General features: G+C 47.5%; 1 protein-coding gene across 5 annotated transcripts in view; it reads left to right on the forward strand.

Annotated features, from left to right (window-relative positions):
- Nucleotides 1-210: 210 nt before the first annotated feature.
- SLC41A3 (solute carrier family 41 member 3) overlaps nt 211-15079 on the forward strand; it is a 36237-nt gene continuing 21368 nt past the window's right edge. The window contains exons 1-2 of one of the 5 annotated variants that reach the window (XM_007059962.4): nt 211-781; nt 2851-3167. In XM_007059962.4, coding sequence (XP_007060024.1) covers nt 2877-3167 — 291 coding nt within the window. In that variant the 5' untranslated portion in view covers nt 211-781; nt 2851-2876. Of the gene's footprint in view, nt 782-1460; nt 1568-1677; nt 1811-2361; nt 2500-2850; nt 3168-8681; nt 9075-15079 lie in introns of those variants that run through there. The other 4 variants (XM_043551645.1, XM_043551644.1, XM_043551643.1 and 1 more) reach the window with 4 other exon arrangements.

The following is a 15079-nucleotide window of genomic DNA, read 5'->3' on the forward strand; positions in this document are numbered from 1 at the left end:
GATAAACGACACTGACAGAAGCTCTCCCTCAACTAAATGAAAGCACCCTGACTTTGAAGTGCTGGGCACTTCCAGGTCCCACTGATGTTAGTGGAAGTTGAGGCCGAAGGTGCTGCATAACTGAAAAACCGCGCCTCTCTTGTTGTCAGGTGTCCAGGCATGGTTCTGGAGCACCTATCTTTATGCACCCATCTTTGCGGGAGTAGGGCCAGAGGCTGGCACTGCAGACAGCGCAGGGCTGGGAGCTGCACTGCACACTGGGGGGGGGTTGGGAAGGATATGCACTGCAGGGTAGCAGTAGCCGCTGCAGAAGTTCGGGGGGGGGGCGGCTTGCACTGGATTGCAGATGCTCCCAGCGCCAGGGGCTGCACTGAGGGCTGCGGGCGGGCCAGCGGCACCGTCGCAGCTTGCCCCAGCTGCGGCAGAGCAGAGACTTGGCCTGCGGCGGCGGCAGCAGCAACGCGGAGACCGGGCCGCCCTCGCCCCGGGCCTGTCACTCACCGCCCGCCCCTCGGCAGGAGCGGGGCAGGCCTTCCCCAGCTGCTGCCGCTTGCTTTTCCGCTCTCCCGCCGCCCCGGTGCGGCGCTTCCGGCTGTACAGCGCCCCTCGGGCGGCGGCAGAGCCCGGGCTCCAGCTCTCGCCGCGGCTCGGAGCCCGGCTCCAGATGTGGCGCCCTCGGCTCCTTCATTTGCATATTGTCCAGATGCGCCATGCCCCCCCCCCCTTCGCGCGGGGGGGGATATAGAGAGGCCTGCCCTGCCGGGCGAGGACAAAGAGCTGGGTGAGTGCCGGGGACGGGGGGTCTCAGAGACTCCTGTAGCCTGCGGGGTGGGGCTGGGGTGGGGCGGTGCGCCCTCCCCCAGCCGCTTGCTCCAGGGTACTGGAACTAGGGGTGCTGCCCTACCCCCTGGCTTGAAGTGGTTTCCATCATAGGCAGGGTTTACAGCTTGGTTCAATGGCTCTCAGGAACCCCACTGTACAACTTGTTCCTGCACCCTGGCTCCAGCTGTTTCCCACAGCTGTATTTCCTACCCCTTAGCTCCTCCCACGCTGTTTTCTGTGGGCTGTAATGCTTTGGTCCAGTGGTTCTCAACCCATTTACCATTGTGGGCCGCATCCAATACTACCTAGAGGGCCCTGAGGATGTCAAATGGGCCACAGCTGTGTGCTGATTGGGCCACAGGTTAAGAACCACTGCTTTGGTCTAATCTGATTTGATGGGTTCAGCGTGGGTGCTGGGGGGTGTTGGTGGCCTGCAATACACAGGGGATCAGACTAGAGTGGTCCCCAAACTCGGGGGGGAGGAACATCTGGGGGGTGTGGCGGAGCCTGGGCCAGCTCCTATGGAGGATTGGGAGGGCAGTGCTACCCAGTCCCACTCTGCCCCCAGGTCTGCTCTGGCCCCCGCTCCCAGCCCCTGCTCCCGGCCTTAGCTCCAGCCCCCTCTCCTGGTCCCTGCTCCCAGCCACAGCCCCTGGACACAGCTCAGCCTCCAGCTCCTGGCCATGGCTCCACCCCTGGCCCGGAGAGGGGCGGGGGGCAGAAGCATGGACACATTCCATTACTGGTAAGGGGGAGCACGAGAGGAAACGTTTGGGCACCACTAGACTAGATGGTCTGGTCTTCCAAGGCTTCTGGCCTTAAACTCTGTGACTCTCCAGATGTTTGCCAAGCTGAGAGGAGAGTTGAGTGCTACCTGAACTAGAGGAATTGAGGGTTAGGCTGCATCTGTCTGAGGCCTGCATCCCATGCGTTCAATCCACAGCTCTCTGAACTGCAAATCATGAAACATCAGCCAGCCAGTGACCAGGTACTGGGTCAGACCTTTAGGATTGGGAATCGGTTCTCCATAGCCTTTATAATGAGCCTGCCAACATGGGGCCCAGTTAGTGCCAATTTTGACATGGGCACATGACCAAGGATCGGGCTGAGACCACTCTATTTCACAGAGCCATCAAATAAATGTCACATTGCACTATTATCTACCACTAATATGGCACCATGGTTAGGCATGGTAGATGTTTTGCAGACAGATATGATCTTGAGGTCCCCATATTTGTGTGTGTTAGGATAGATGTGAAAGAAGGGTATAATGGAGATCTGACACATGGTCAAATAAATATCAGCTCATCAGCTAATGAGTGACTACTTGCTGTAATATACATTTGTACTGCATTGCTTCTCAGAGCTGGCGCTAGGTATAAGCAGACTAAACAATTGCTTAGGGCCCTGAGCAGGTCACGGGCCCCATATTAATTATTAGTATATGTTGTGTGGGGGGAACCCTAAAATACTCCTGCTTAGGGCTCCCAATGGGCTAGCTCTGGCATTGCTGCCCCCTACTGGATAGAATATGTCAGTTTCCTATACCAGGTAAGGTCCTGAAACTACAAATTGCTGAGTCTGCTTCTGAGTCCCCCTCTCATAATCATTGGGAAACTCATGGAGTGTGGGAAGCAGGCACATCCATGGCCACAGGACTGGATTGCAGTCTCCTTAGTGAGTGCCTGGCCTTTTACTGAGTGAGTGCAGGAATGCATGGCAGGAGGTGTGGCATGACCCCATGCCAGTGCAGAGAGATGGGATTACGGAGAGGGAAACCAGTGGCCTGGAATGAGAGGCTAAATGAAAGTCTAAAAGGACCAATACTTGGATCAACTAGTAATCTGTGCTACTGCTTGGAGGAGTAGGTAGCATTTTGCCCTAAAGCTGATGGGATGGAGGTAACCGTGTGATTGAATACAAAGGGCACCTCTCTCTCTCTCTCAACAACAACAAAAAAAAACACCTCATGGGATTCTCCCTTTTATCATCTCTCACTCTGGCCTGTTTCTTGTCTTGCATCTTTAGAAAGCCATTGATTTGAGAGGATCAAGATGAAAGAGGAGGAAGCTCGGCAGCGGAGGAAGGAAGGCAGGACGAAAAATGGAGAGCGATCCAGGCACAAAGCAAAGAGCAAGGGTAAACACAAAGACAGCAGACTTGGCAGCCAGGAAGCAGAGGATGTCCCTTTGGTCTCACTGCAGAAGCAGCCAGCTGAGGGGAAAGGGCCCATGGCAAAGCTGCAGGACGAATCAGCCATTGCAATTGGCCTGCAGGTGCTCCTGCCGTACCTGTTAGCAGGGCTTGGCATGGTCTTGGCTGGGATGGTTTTGGACTATGTTCAGGTAAGGGTAAAAAGCTCTTCTGTGTGTGGTGTCCTGTTACCAGGCTTCAGAGCTCCTGCCTTTTCTCCCTTCCTGGATATGCACAAGTGACAGGGTTACAGCAGGTTGGATGGATATGGGAGAGAAGAAGGTCTCCCTTTATTTTAGATGTTCATTTCCTTCTCCACCCCAAAATTCAATCCAGCATTACAGAGCTACTTCTGCAGAGTGCTCTGGCTATCGCTGGGTGAGGCCTGTCAGATGCCTTGTCCTGCACTTCCCATGGAGACTGAAAGCATCACTGTAGTGCTTCCAAGCCCCAGATCTCCCTAGTGCTCTTCTTAGTGCCGAATGCAACTTGCTGAGCACCCAGTTGCTCTCCATGTTTGTTTCTAAGGCCTTCTAATGAACAGCTTGTCGCTTTCCAGCCTGTGTAACACGTTTTCTGTCATAGGCACTACTTAAAGTCTAAGTTCTGATTAGACTAAGAACTAATTTTAGGCAATTTACATTTAGAGTTACAGTTCATGTCTGCAGTACAATCAAGAGGTCACAATATGTTATTACTAATGGGTAATGCTTTTTCGGCTTTGCATTCGTATTTTTCCTCCCTGTGTATTTGACTAGCAAGCTATCAGGTCAGCGTGCCCCTTCGTTATCTGATATGGTGACACTGAAAGCCCCGTGCTGGTATTGACAACTTTCACAGAGTTGGAGTTATTTCCCTTCAGCCCCTTGATTACTCTTGTGGTGTAAGGAGATCAAGTAGGACCTACAGAAGCAAAGGACATTGCCTGTTAAGACTGGCACAGTGTCCTTAATTCACTAATTGATACCAGACCGCAGCACACATTATCCACTCTTGTAAGAACCCTCCTAGAACAGAAGATGCTATGTGTCAGTATCTCAGCAGAGCGCCTCTGAATTTAGAATGTCCTAACTGATCCTGTTTTTGTCTCCTCCTTAATGGAGTTTTAACATATAAAGGGTTTTTAATTTGGTTTTTAATTTTTAATCTCTGTTTTGATTTTTCCTTTTTTATTAGTAACTGATGTTTAAGATAAATTACCTTTTATCTAATGTTCACACAGCCACTTTACAAATCAGATATACAGTGGCGGGTGAAGTGTTTCCTGAAAGGCGGCCACTTCTGGGGAAGCGTGTGCCAGTTGTTAAACAGATGCACGGCAACGTCACTCTGTAGTTTAGAACAGGAAGTGAAATGAATTCCTCTATCTGACAGAAATTACAGACAATTATATGTGAATAAGAATACATAGTACCCTTCCCTCTCATGCCGAGTTCCTTACCAGTCAGGGAAGAAATCAGCCCCATGCAAGCTCACTTGTGGAAAGACAAGCACTCCATCTGCTAGCGCTTGGGAGTCCTGATGAATGTGCACAGCCCAAGTGAATGTATGGCTCTTTCCATCCCCGCCATGGACGGACTCATTGCTGCTTGGACTCTTCCTCCCTTGTGTGCCTCCCCACCAGCCTAACCCGTCCCAAGCCACCTGTTGCTGCGGCTTCTGCTGAATGAATAGGAACTCAGCATTTCCCTGGTGCTCCTTTCTGGCCTCCTCCCCTATTCACTCATGGTCTGCCTGCTCCCAGCCCACCTTGACATAAATGCTCCCTCCTCTCCTTTTTGTCGCTGCTCAGATAGAGGAAGGGAGATAAATAAATTTAAAAATGATATTGAAATAATTCGCCCCACACTGGCAGTGAACTAGCAGTATCACTACTGTTCTTATTCCTAGACCCCACTGGTGCTTAACAGGCCTGCCCTCCAGCGATTTGAACATGGGGGGCAGGAAGGTGGCCAGCCACACTGTTGCAGAGCGCTTGTGCTACCATATTCTGCAGCAATGATAAGTCCCATCCAAACAAAATGTGTTTAAAATCTTGTTCTTTGGCACTTTGTGTCTTTTCCTCTGCTCCTCTTAGCGCTTCTGATTTTCTTTTTGAAAGTTATTCAAGACGCCCCAGTCAGGGGTAAGAGCCCCACTGTGCTAGGCGTTGTCTAGGCATATAACCAGAAGTGGTTTCCTGCCCAAAAGTACTTAGTTTAAGCAAAATATTACCTTGTGGGATGGTTTGTGCTGGAAGGGGTGAGGCTCCGGATATATGAATCTCAATCAGAGGTTCCTTTAGTTTACAATAAAAAAAAGCCAGTGTGCAAACATGGGCTGCTTGAGTTAACTATGTTTTCTGCCTGTCTGTTTGCCAGTTGAATGCTTTTTATTGTGCTTACTTAGTAATGGAGCATGAGGGAGAGTGATAACCTCATTCACCCCAGCTTGCCAAAGCTTTAATATAGGACATACTAGCTATTATGTCCCTTTATGGCACTGGGTCTTTCAAACAATCTGATACTCTCCTTATACTAATCTTTTGCCTATGAATGAGCAATTCACAACCTACGGTGACTTTTTAGGACTGTATATTGTTTATCTGCATACATGAATACAAACCCCTGAAATCCTGAGGTTGCTGACTAGAACCAGCCCTGCATTTGTTACTCACTTGACCTCGGACTTCTGCGTGGAACCAGAGCTTCATCCTATTACCTTGAAGTTCTTGGTGGGAAGAAGGAGACTGGGTCATAAATCCCATTTTGTAGGCATTGGAGAGAGCTTCTCTGTTTAGTCTCCCCTGTTCCTGTCCCTTTGAGCTCTCCTCCAGCAGGGAGGATTGAAACAACCTCCCTTCTTTGCTTCCTGACAGCCACCATGTGCTGCTGTTGATGAAGTGCCAAATCCCACGGGCTTTGAGGATACTGCCTCCCTGCATTGCTCCTGGTGCATTGTCTCTGGGAGCAGCAAAGGATTGAGTCAGGAATCTGGAGCCAGGGTTCTTGTTTTGTGGCCTCTAACATTTACCTGGAGATCCTTGTGCAGCCAAACCCTTTAGACTTGATAATTGTGTGTGTGTTTGTGTGAATTTAGGGCTGGGGAAGGTATCCATTCTCCCAGCCAGTGTGCTTAGCTCTGGGGACAAATGCTAGTTCAGAGTCCGTGGTCCATGTGTCCTTAAATCTCCTTGCTGAGAATGCCCATTCAGAGGCCAGCTAGTGCAAAATATAGTGATGAGGGTTTTTCCAATGTTGATTTTGAATGCTAGGAACTGGACTGAGATAAGCAAACTCTTTGCACTGGCCATCAAACAGCCAGCAATTTCTATCACTACTGACTGGCTGGATTTAAACCAGAAACTGATCAGTGAAAGGCTCCCTATCCAATTTCCAATTCCTCAGGCCGTCCAAACCCCCTTTTATTACAAATAACTTATATATAACCTTTTGACTCCAAGACCCTAACATGCCATCCAAATTATTACAGAGAAGGCTAGGTATAAAGTCAAGATTAAAAAAAACACTTTTTCAATTGAAACCAGATTATTTAAATTAAATACAACTTTATTTAAAAAAACATTTAAAATTAATTTTGAAATTTAAATTTATAATCTATTAAAATCATTTAAATACAAAAAATTACATTCAATAGTTGCTGCCAACTTTGAAAGAAAGTCAAACCACTGAATTGGTGGCAGCCACTAGCTAAGCACCTGGGAGCAGAGTTGTTATGTGTTAAACCAGCTTTTGACTGCAGAGAGAATATTTCCTTCATTTCAGTTTATTCAACTAGTTCAGTTCAGTGACTAGTTCATTCAAAATTAAGATGCCAGTTGGGAGTTGAAAAAGCAGGAAAGCTTGTTATTTTCTCTTCCAGTTTACAAATAGAAACCAGGTGTGAGAGGATGAGATCTACTAGTTCTAAAATCTTGAAGGACACAGTGATCAGAAATAATCGGTTCAATTCACTAACTACAGATAATACTTCCTTCGTTTAATAAACAGGTTAGTTTTAAATGCAAAACATGTTTTGATAAACTTTTTGGTATCCTTTTTTTCTTGCATTTCCAGCACATTTATTTAATGAAAACAAGTAAAATGCAGTTTTTGTGTATTTTAATTGAATTTGCATTTCCATCCAAATGGGGCTTGACACAAATCACAAGTAAAAAAAAGTTAATCACCAGATAGTGAATAAGAAATGAATCATTTGCCATTTTCTAAAATAATAAAAAATATAAAAATGAAGAATCTGAATAATTGTATGTTAAGCTATGTAATAAATGTATATAGCTATAGTGTACCCTCCTGGTTAGTAGAAAGAAGCACCAAATTTAGAGTAAAGGCTATATTTAGTTGCAAATCAACATGGATTAATAGTTATCAACCAGTGAGAATCAACTTTTCTTCAGGAAAATAACTTAAAAGTTCAAATTCAAAACATGATTAAAATTGTTGATTTAAACCAAGGTTTCCTGTTTGCTGATTTAAATTCATCCATCCTGTCACAGAGGAGCCCTGACAATACACCTTCCATTAACGCCCCTACCCCCAAGTTTAGATAAGTTTGGATCTGGATTTGAGCTTTACAGTTTAGGCCCATCTCTACAAAGAATTATACAAATTTACTAGCATAAATGGGCGCAACCACACTGAAGTCAACGGGCGTATGCCAGTGACTTTGGCCAAGTATCGTTAAGCAGGAAGCACTGAGGTGAAGCCACCTCTGGGGTGAAATGCAAGAGCTGTTCAGCAGCATGTAGCAATGCTGCACTAAGCTTTAGGACAGGAAGTGAAAGAGCATATAGTAGCTATTGGAAACTTTGTCCTTTTTCCCCCCATGGTCTAGTGCAGGGGTCTCAAACTCAAATGACCACGAGGGCCACATGAGAATTAGTACATTGGCCCGAGGGTACATTAGTACATTGCACCTCGCCCCCCGCTGCCCCGCCCCCGCCCCAAGTCCAGCCCTTCCATGAGGCCCCGCCTCTTCCCATCCCTTCCCTGCCCCCATTCCCAGAGGGGTTTGGGGTGCGGCAGGGGGCTCAGGGCAGGGGGTTGGGGTGTAGGAGGGGTGCAGGGTGTGGCAGGGAGCTCAGGGAAGGGGGTTGGGGTGCAGGAGGGGTGCGGGGTGCGGCAGGGGGCTCAGGGCAGGGGGTTGGGGTGCAGGAGGGGTGTGGGGCGCAGCCGGGGGTTTGGCTGCAGGAAGGGTTCGGGAGGCGGGCTACAGGCTGGCGCACACCGGAGGCAGGTCAGGCTCCCTGCCTGCCTACCCGCCCTGCCCCCGCGCTGCTCCGGGAAGCGGCCGGAACCTGGGGGAGGGGAGGGACAGGGGTCTGTGTGTTGCCCTGGCCGTGCCTCCAGGCACCGCCCCCCACAGCTCCCATTGGCCGGGAACGGGGAACCGGGCCAATGGGAGCTTCGGGGGAGGTACCTGGAGGAGCGGCCAGGGCAACACACAGACCCCTTGGCGCCCCACTCTCCCCCAGATCCCGGCCGCTTCCCAGAGTGGCGCGGGGGCAGGGTGGGCAGGCAGGCAGGGAGCCTGCCCTGCCTCTGGTGCGTGCCAGGCCGGAGCCGCTCTTGATAAACACTGGGGGACCGCAGGGAGCTGTCGGGCCGCAGGAAATAGCCCCGCGGGCTGCGTGTTTGAGACCCCTGGTCTAGTGAGATTATAGAGCTACCTTAAATAAGCTCCTGCTGTGACTTTTATCTTGGTCTTTGCGAGCTAGCTGAAGGTTGATGTGATGACAGCAGATAAGGGTATTCGTCTTTGAAGCTCATTGGTTGGTTCTGTGGAATTTTTTTAAGTCAATCATTTAGAGATACAGGCGACATAAGCTGATGATTCCTTCCTGAGCTCGTACACCACAGACAAGACTGGAGAGGGGGGAGCAAAACGGAGGTCAGGCGGGGCAAACGTTCTCACAGCCAGTACAGCTGTGCTGCCTTCCCTGATGGGAGCTGAGTCATAGCCATGGTTGTAACAGGTGTGGACTCCTGCTCTCGGAGACCTTGAGGGAAACCCAAATGAAAACCTGGATATTAATTGCCCCACCTCTTGGCCTTGGAACGGTGAGAAAAGTTCAATGCCTCACATGCTGGGGTTACTTCAGCACCAGCTTATATATTAAACCATTGTATCAAAGGCAAGTCATGCTCTGTGAAGAAATGTAACCTCAGGAGAAAGGACACCTGTGCTTTTGAGAACACTGAGGGATTCCTGCGTGGCCTGTCACTCTTTGCACAGGGACTCTTATGCCATAGCCTGAGGAGCAGGTCTTTCTGGTTTTCGCTGAGCTGGGGGAAGCTGGAGCAGGGGTGGGATCATCAGTATTTGTCCACAAACATCTCAGCAATCTTTCTTTCTTCTCTTTTAAATTCTTCTGGAGGTAACATGGAGAAAGAGCTTCCATGAGGCTCCTCGCAGTCTGAGCTCAACCAAGTCAAGCTGATTTTGGAAGATAAGCTTGCTGTGGCTCTCTGGAAGGGAGGAGGAGAAGAGGAAACAAAGGACTGTGGCTTCACTGCTAGGTTGGGGAGAAGTGTCTTCAAACTGTGGAGCAAGCAGCTGGGAGTGTGGTGTGTGTGATTTCCTGGCTTTTTTTCATGCTTTGCTTGTTGAATATGGGTTAATGGCATTTGACCATGGTGGTCACCCAGCTACAACTGGAGCTGTGCTTCCATGGGAAGAAACTGAGAGGTTTCACCTGCAAGCTGACCAGGTCGGCTAATGGATTTCTCCCAGAGACGTCCTTCTCCATTGCCTTCCAGATCTTTGTGCCATTCCTCTTGGCTGGTTTGGGCATGGTGGCTGCTGGCCTGTTGATGGATGTTGTTCAAGTACGTATGTGTGATTAAGCAGCTTAGTAGCAAGGGGCTGGTTTGCCTTGGTGACCTTGCATATGCATTTGTAATTTGTGTGTCTAATAAGCATGATTGCCATCGGGTCCTGCCCAGGCTAAAGAGCATCCTCTTTGTGTCAATATGTAGGAAGGGCTCTTCCTAAATCAGGGTGTTTGGCTTTGTATTTAGGGATGGGCGGCTGGACAGACAGTACCCTAGGTACAGTAGAGGAACGGTTCCTCCCATTCTGTGCCCAGCCACGCATTTTGGGGCGACTTGTATGAAGCTGCACCAGGCCACAGTACTGGGATCAAACAGATGCTATAGCATATTCATCTATTGTACGATATTCATTCACTCCCAGATCACCAGGGAGAAAGTTCCAGGTCAGAGCTGTGGTTAACATGTTCACATTTTGAAGCAAGTTTATCATTTCAGTTCTTGGATACTAGAGGTTATTTTCATTGATTGTTCTTTAATCTTGAAGGCACTCAGCTATCCTGGTGATAGGCACAGAATAAGAAAATAAGACTAGAATCTAAACATTTCTGGGCCAGATTCTCATCCCATTTACTTGGGTATAAATTCAGCATAACTCCCTTTGACTTCAGTAGAGTTATGCTGGATTTACACTACTGTGCCCAAGATCAGAATCTGGCCCGTCTAGCTTTCCTTTGTACTGGTGGCGCAAATAGAAACTCAAAATTTGATCTTGTTTGGGTACCTTATGTGGGTGGATTTGCAAATCAGAATGTTGGCACAGCTTCTGCTGCTTTCAGACTGTGTCCCACTGTTATGTACGGTGTTCAAAAGCAAGCTGGAGTTCATAGGATTCTCTGGCACTTGTACCCCAGCAGGAGCCATGTACGGGCACTGCTTTATATTCGGGGGCGGGGGTCTTGCTCTGTCACTTGACCAAGGAAAATAATGGTGCAAAGAATGAATTGATTCAAGGGAATATGATGTGAGGAGCAGTAAAGAAAGAATGGCTAACTGAAGAAGTGTATCCTGCTGCTGAACTATGCCTAAGAACCCACTTGTGCTCTGCTCCAAGGCACACACCTACCTTTTAGCCTTACAGGAGCTCCTCTCCTTAACCATCTCCCCTGTGCTATATAATAATACTTAGCACTTACTTATCTGCAGCCTTATCTTTCAGAGCAGGATACAGACATTAAAATACTAATCCTCACCAAGTCCTTGTCAAGTAGGTAAATTTTAGGCTTCGTCTACACTAGAAAATTAAGTCGGTTTAACTATGTTGGTCAGGGGTGTGAAAAATCCACACCCCTGAGCGATCCATTTAAGCCGACCTAAGTCCCTCTGTAAGCACTAAGGAAAATTCTTCTGTCGACCTACCTAGCACCGCTCAAGGAGGTGGATTACGTATGCTGACAGGATGGCTTCTTTTGGCGTAGGTAGTGTCTACACAGAAGTGCTATAGCAGCTCAGCTGCAGCATTTTAAGTGTAAACGTTCCCTTCACGTAAAATGTTAAAATCCTTTGGAGTTGTTGGAAAGCGGGATCCTGTTCAAGAATATTACTGTACCTTTGTATCTGTCTAGGTAGAAAATATATAACACACACTTGACGCACACATTCCAACATAGTGCACATGTGATATAAATACCAGACTCTGTACTTAATATATACTTAATTTATTTACACATTAGGGTCTTGGAAACTAGTACAGGATGGTTCATGCATTAAGCAAAATAACAGGGAAAAGTTTCTAAGTTAATAGGAAGAGAAACCATTGGACAGTGGAATTGACTCCCAGAGGAGGTGGTTAAGGCATCATTGCTGCTACGAATCAAAAATAGCTTAGAGGAGACGTTTCTGCAATAGATTGCAGTGTTGCCGACCCCAAGCATTCAGAAATCATGAGTCAGACCCAAAAACATCATGAGATGACTTAATAATCATGAGATTTCAAAAAATAATATATTTGGGGCGCTTTTTATCTGTGTTCTGGTCTTTGAGCCAGTAAGATTCATGTTTTCTAACTTTTCTCCACAACAATGAGGACTAGAAATTTACATCCTTTTAAAACAGGCTGAGATTTTGATGTATTCATATGACCCCAAGAGCTGTGGACTTAAGGAAAATACCACAAGACTTGACATGAAATTGTGAGAATTGGTAACATTGAGATTCATCGACCCCAGAGGCCCTTTCTAGCTCTCCTAACTGACTCTGTGCCCCGCCCTTTAGTAGGAGCTGGTCTGACACTGAGAAATCTGTTTTAAAGGATTTCCAGTTACTGCAACAAAGTGCTTTCCAGCATCCCCTTATTTACCCTTGTTAGAGAGATGTGAACACACAGAAACAAGTACCACCTTGATAATGGAAGTGAATGCTGTGTAGTGAGTGTACATGAGTTTACTTACACTGCTCTTGTTTTGCCAAACAGCAGCAGAGTGGCACTGTGCTGGAAGCTGGGACTGGCTATATATAATTTTCAGGGCCCTACCTTGCTGTAAAGGGGCAGGTAGAGGCATGTGCCTCCTTCTCTGGTCCTACTGCCAAAAGATTGAGAGGTGAGTTGCCACTCCACTCCATGGATTAGAAGTCTGCATGGAACTCCCAAAAGCACAGGGCCACAAGCAGTTGCTTAACATTGCAACACTCAGGGTATGTCCACACAGCAAGTGGTGGCTCATGGCAGCAAGTCTCAGAGCCTCATCTAATGCTATTGGGCTAAAAACAGCTGTGTAGACGTTGCGGCTCAGACTGGAGTTCAGGCTCTGAAGTCTACCCCCTCCCTTGGCATCTGAGCCCGTGCCTGACCATGTACACCGCTACTTTTAGTGCCATAGCATGAGCCCAAGTCTGTAGACCCGGACTCTGAGACTCGATGTTACGGGCTGCTACTTGCTATGTAGACGTACCCAGAGAGTCTTGCCACTGATTTCAGTGGAGTCAGGATTTCACTACCAACATTTTGCAAGCTGTGAATGAGTGAGGGGAAGAGGGAAGGCAGGTGGAAAGTAAATGCCTCCGTATTGTGGCTGCAAGCACTTTCCCATTTACATGGCTTCCTACAGAAGGCATGGAGGTGGGAAGTGCACCAAGCGATGCTCTCTATTTTTGGCTGCTCTTCGAGATAACTCCTTTATTCCAATTTGCAAGCTTAGCCAGGGAGAGAGGCCACACTGTTTCTTCTGAGCATCAGCTGATCCATGGCGATAACAAGCTGGGGAGAGGAAGTGGCTAGATGCATTCCTGTGGGCCTTTTGAGACTCCAGAAAAGCAGATACAGTCGAATGAACAGCTCCCAAATCAGAGGCTAATGCAGCAGCGAAAAAATACAGTAAATCAACTGCTTTTTTTAACTGCATCCCGTTTGCTTTACCAAGTTACCAGCTAAATAATAGCAGAGGGACAGAGGAATTAAAAAGTGTAGGCAAGGGAGAAATGAACTATACAGTCAATTTCAAATTCGAGCTGAGAAGAGTCGATGAAACCTGTTCTGTACTGTCACCCCATTGTAAATTTCCTGGAATTGTGCACCCGCCTATTTCAGGGCTGAAGTTGGCACAGTGACAGGTTCCAAATGCTAAATAATAGCACAATCTGAGATATATGCAAATTAATCTATTTGTACTTTAATTTAAACAGATAGAATTTGTATTGAGGCCCAAATCTTCAGGTGGGCTTGACACAACTAGAGGGGCTGGGAAGGTGGTTGTAAATCAGCTTTATGCATCCCCAGTGAGTAGCCTCAAGGCTACTCCAGGATGCCCTGACTGGTAGCAGCCTCTCAGTCTGTTCCTCCCTCTGGGGATAACCAGAATGGGTCAGTGCTCTAGTCATGGCCATGATTTGCTCCCTGCGCTGGGGGCGGAGTATGGCTTAGAACTGCTCTGGCTAGACACTTCCACCTACCCCATAGGAATTTGCAGCCAACATGTTGAACCGGCTTCCAGACTGCTTTGCACTGCTAGAGAGGCACCAGCCTTGCAGACCACAGGTTGGTATCTGGCCCACTGTGTCACATTAATGTGAGGAATCAAATTCGATCCAGGAGGATTACATTTCAAGCATGAACATTCAGGAATAAAGCTTCTCTTTCATCCTCAGTGAGACGCTGTCCACATTATAGCCATATGCATGAAGTATTCTTCACCGTTGGTAGCTAGTAGCACATGAGATTGTTAGCACTGACAGGGATTTTTATAAAATTATTTGCTTTATGCAATGTATTATGTTTAACTTTTTCTGCTTGGATTAGTTTGGACAGTAAAATGAGGGAGGTCAGTTTTATTTTGGGTTTCTCGTGAGTTTCGCTTCCTAGTTTTGTGACATTAACACAGTGTAGGCTTGCGATACTGCAGGGGGATGTTCACGTTCCTCCTAAACCTGTTTTCACTTCACTTGGCGTTGGTGGGGAGGGAGGAATCATGAAAATGTTACTATTCTTAGACTCAGTCCTGAAGTCTTTATTCAGGCATCTCCCCTGCCCCCTCCCAAACACACACACACTTGGGCTGCAGTCCTGACCTGCTGCACCCATCTGTTGTTCCAGACCGACTGCCCAATCCTGCTCTGCTAATGCAGCTCAGGACTGAGATGCCGCGCCACCCAGTATTCCAGCCCTGAGCTTCTCCGACAGCACAGGCCAGCTCATTTCAGTTTTGCTCTGACCCCAGTGCAGATGTGAAAGGCCCCTGCCCTGCTTTTGGTCCTGTACGCCTATGAAACGCCACAGAATCTAGCTGGAGTATTCCACCTGGGAAGCTGTCATCTCTGAGGACTGTTCCTCTATATCACTGGTTTTCAATATTTTTTTCATTTGCGGACCCCTAAAAAATTTCAAGTGGAGGTGCAGACCCCTTTGGAAATCTTAGCCATAGTCTGTGGATGCCCAGGGGTCTGCAGACCACAGGTTGAAAATCACTGTTCTGTGTTAACTGGTTTCAATCTTTGTGTTTCACTCAGTTCAAATTGTAAACTCTTTTAGTTCAGTTTATACAGCAGTTTGCACAAGGGGGGCTAGTCCAGTATGGGGCTCCAGGCACTATTGCAGTACAAATTATAATAATTAATACTGCCTTTGGATTCCTGGCATGTTACTAATGAGACTCTCTAATGGGGGGAAAATGAAGTGGTCTGAATATTGTGGGGTTTTTTACTTTTTTTTTTTCATTTTTAATTAATTGTCCATGGACCCACAAAGTAATTCATATAAAAGATACAATATGTAAAGCGAAGCATTGCAAATCATACAAGGC

This window comes from Chelonia mydas, chromosome 7 (assembly GCF_015237465.2).
Source record: "Chelonia mydas isolate rCheMyd1 chromosome 7, rCheMyd1.pri.v2, whole genome shotgun sequence".
Lineage (NCBI taxonomy): Eukaryota > Metazoa > Chordata > Testudines > Cheloniidae > Chelonia > Chelonia mydas.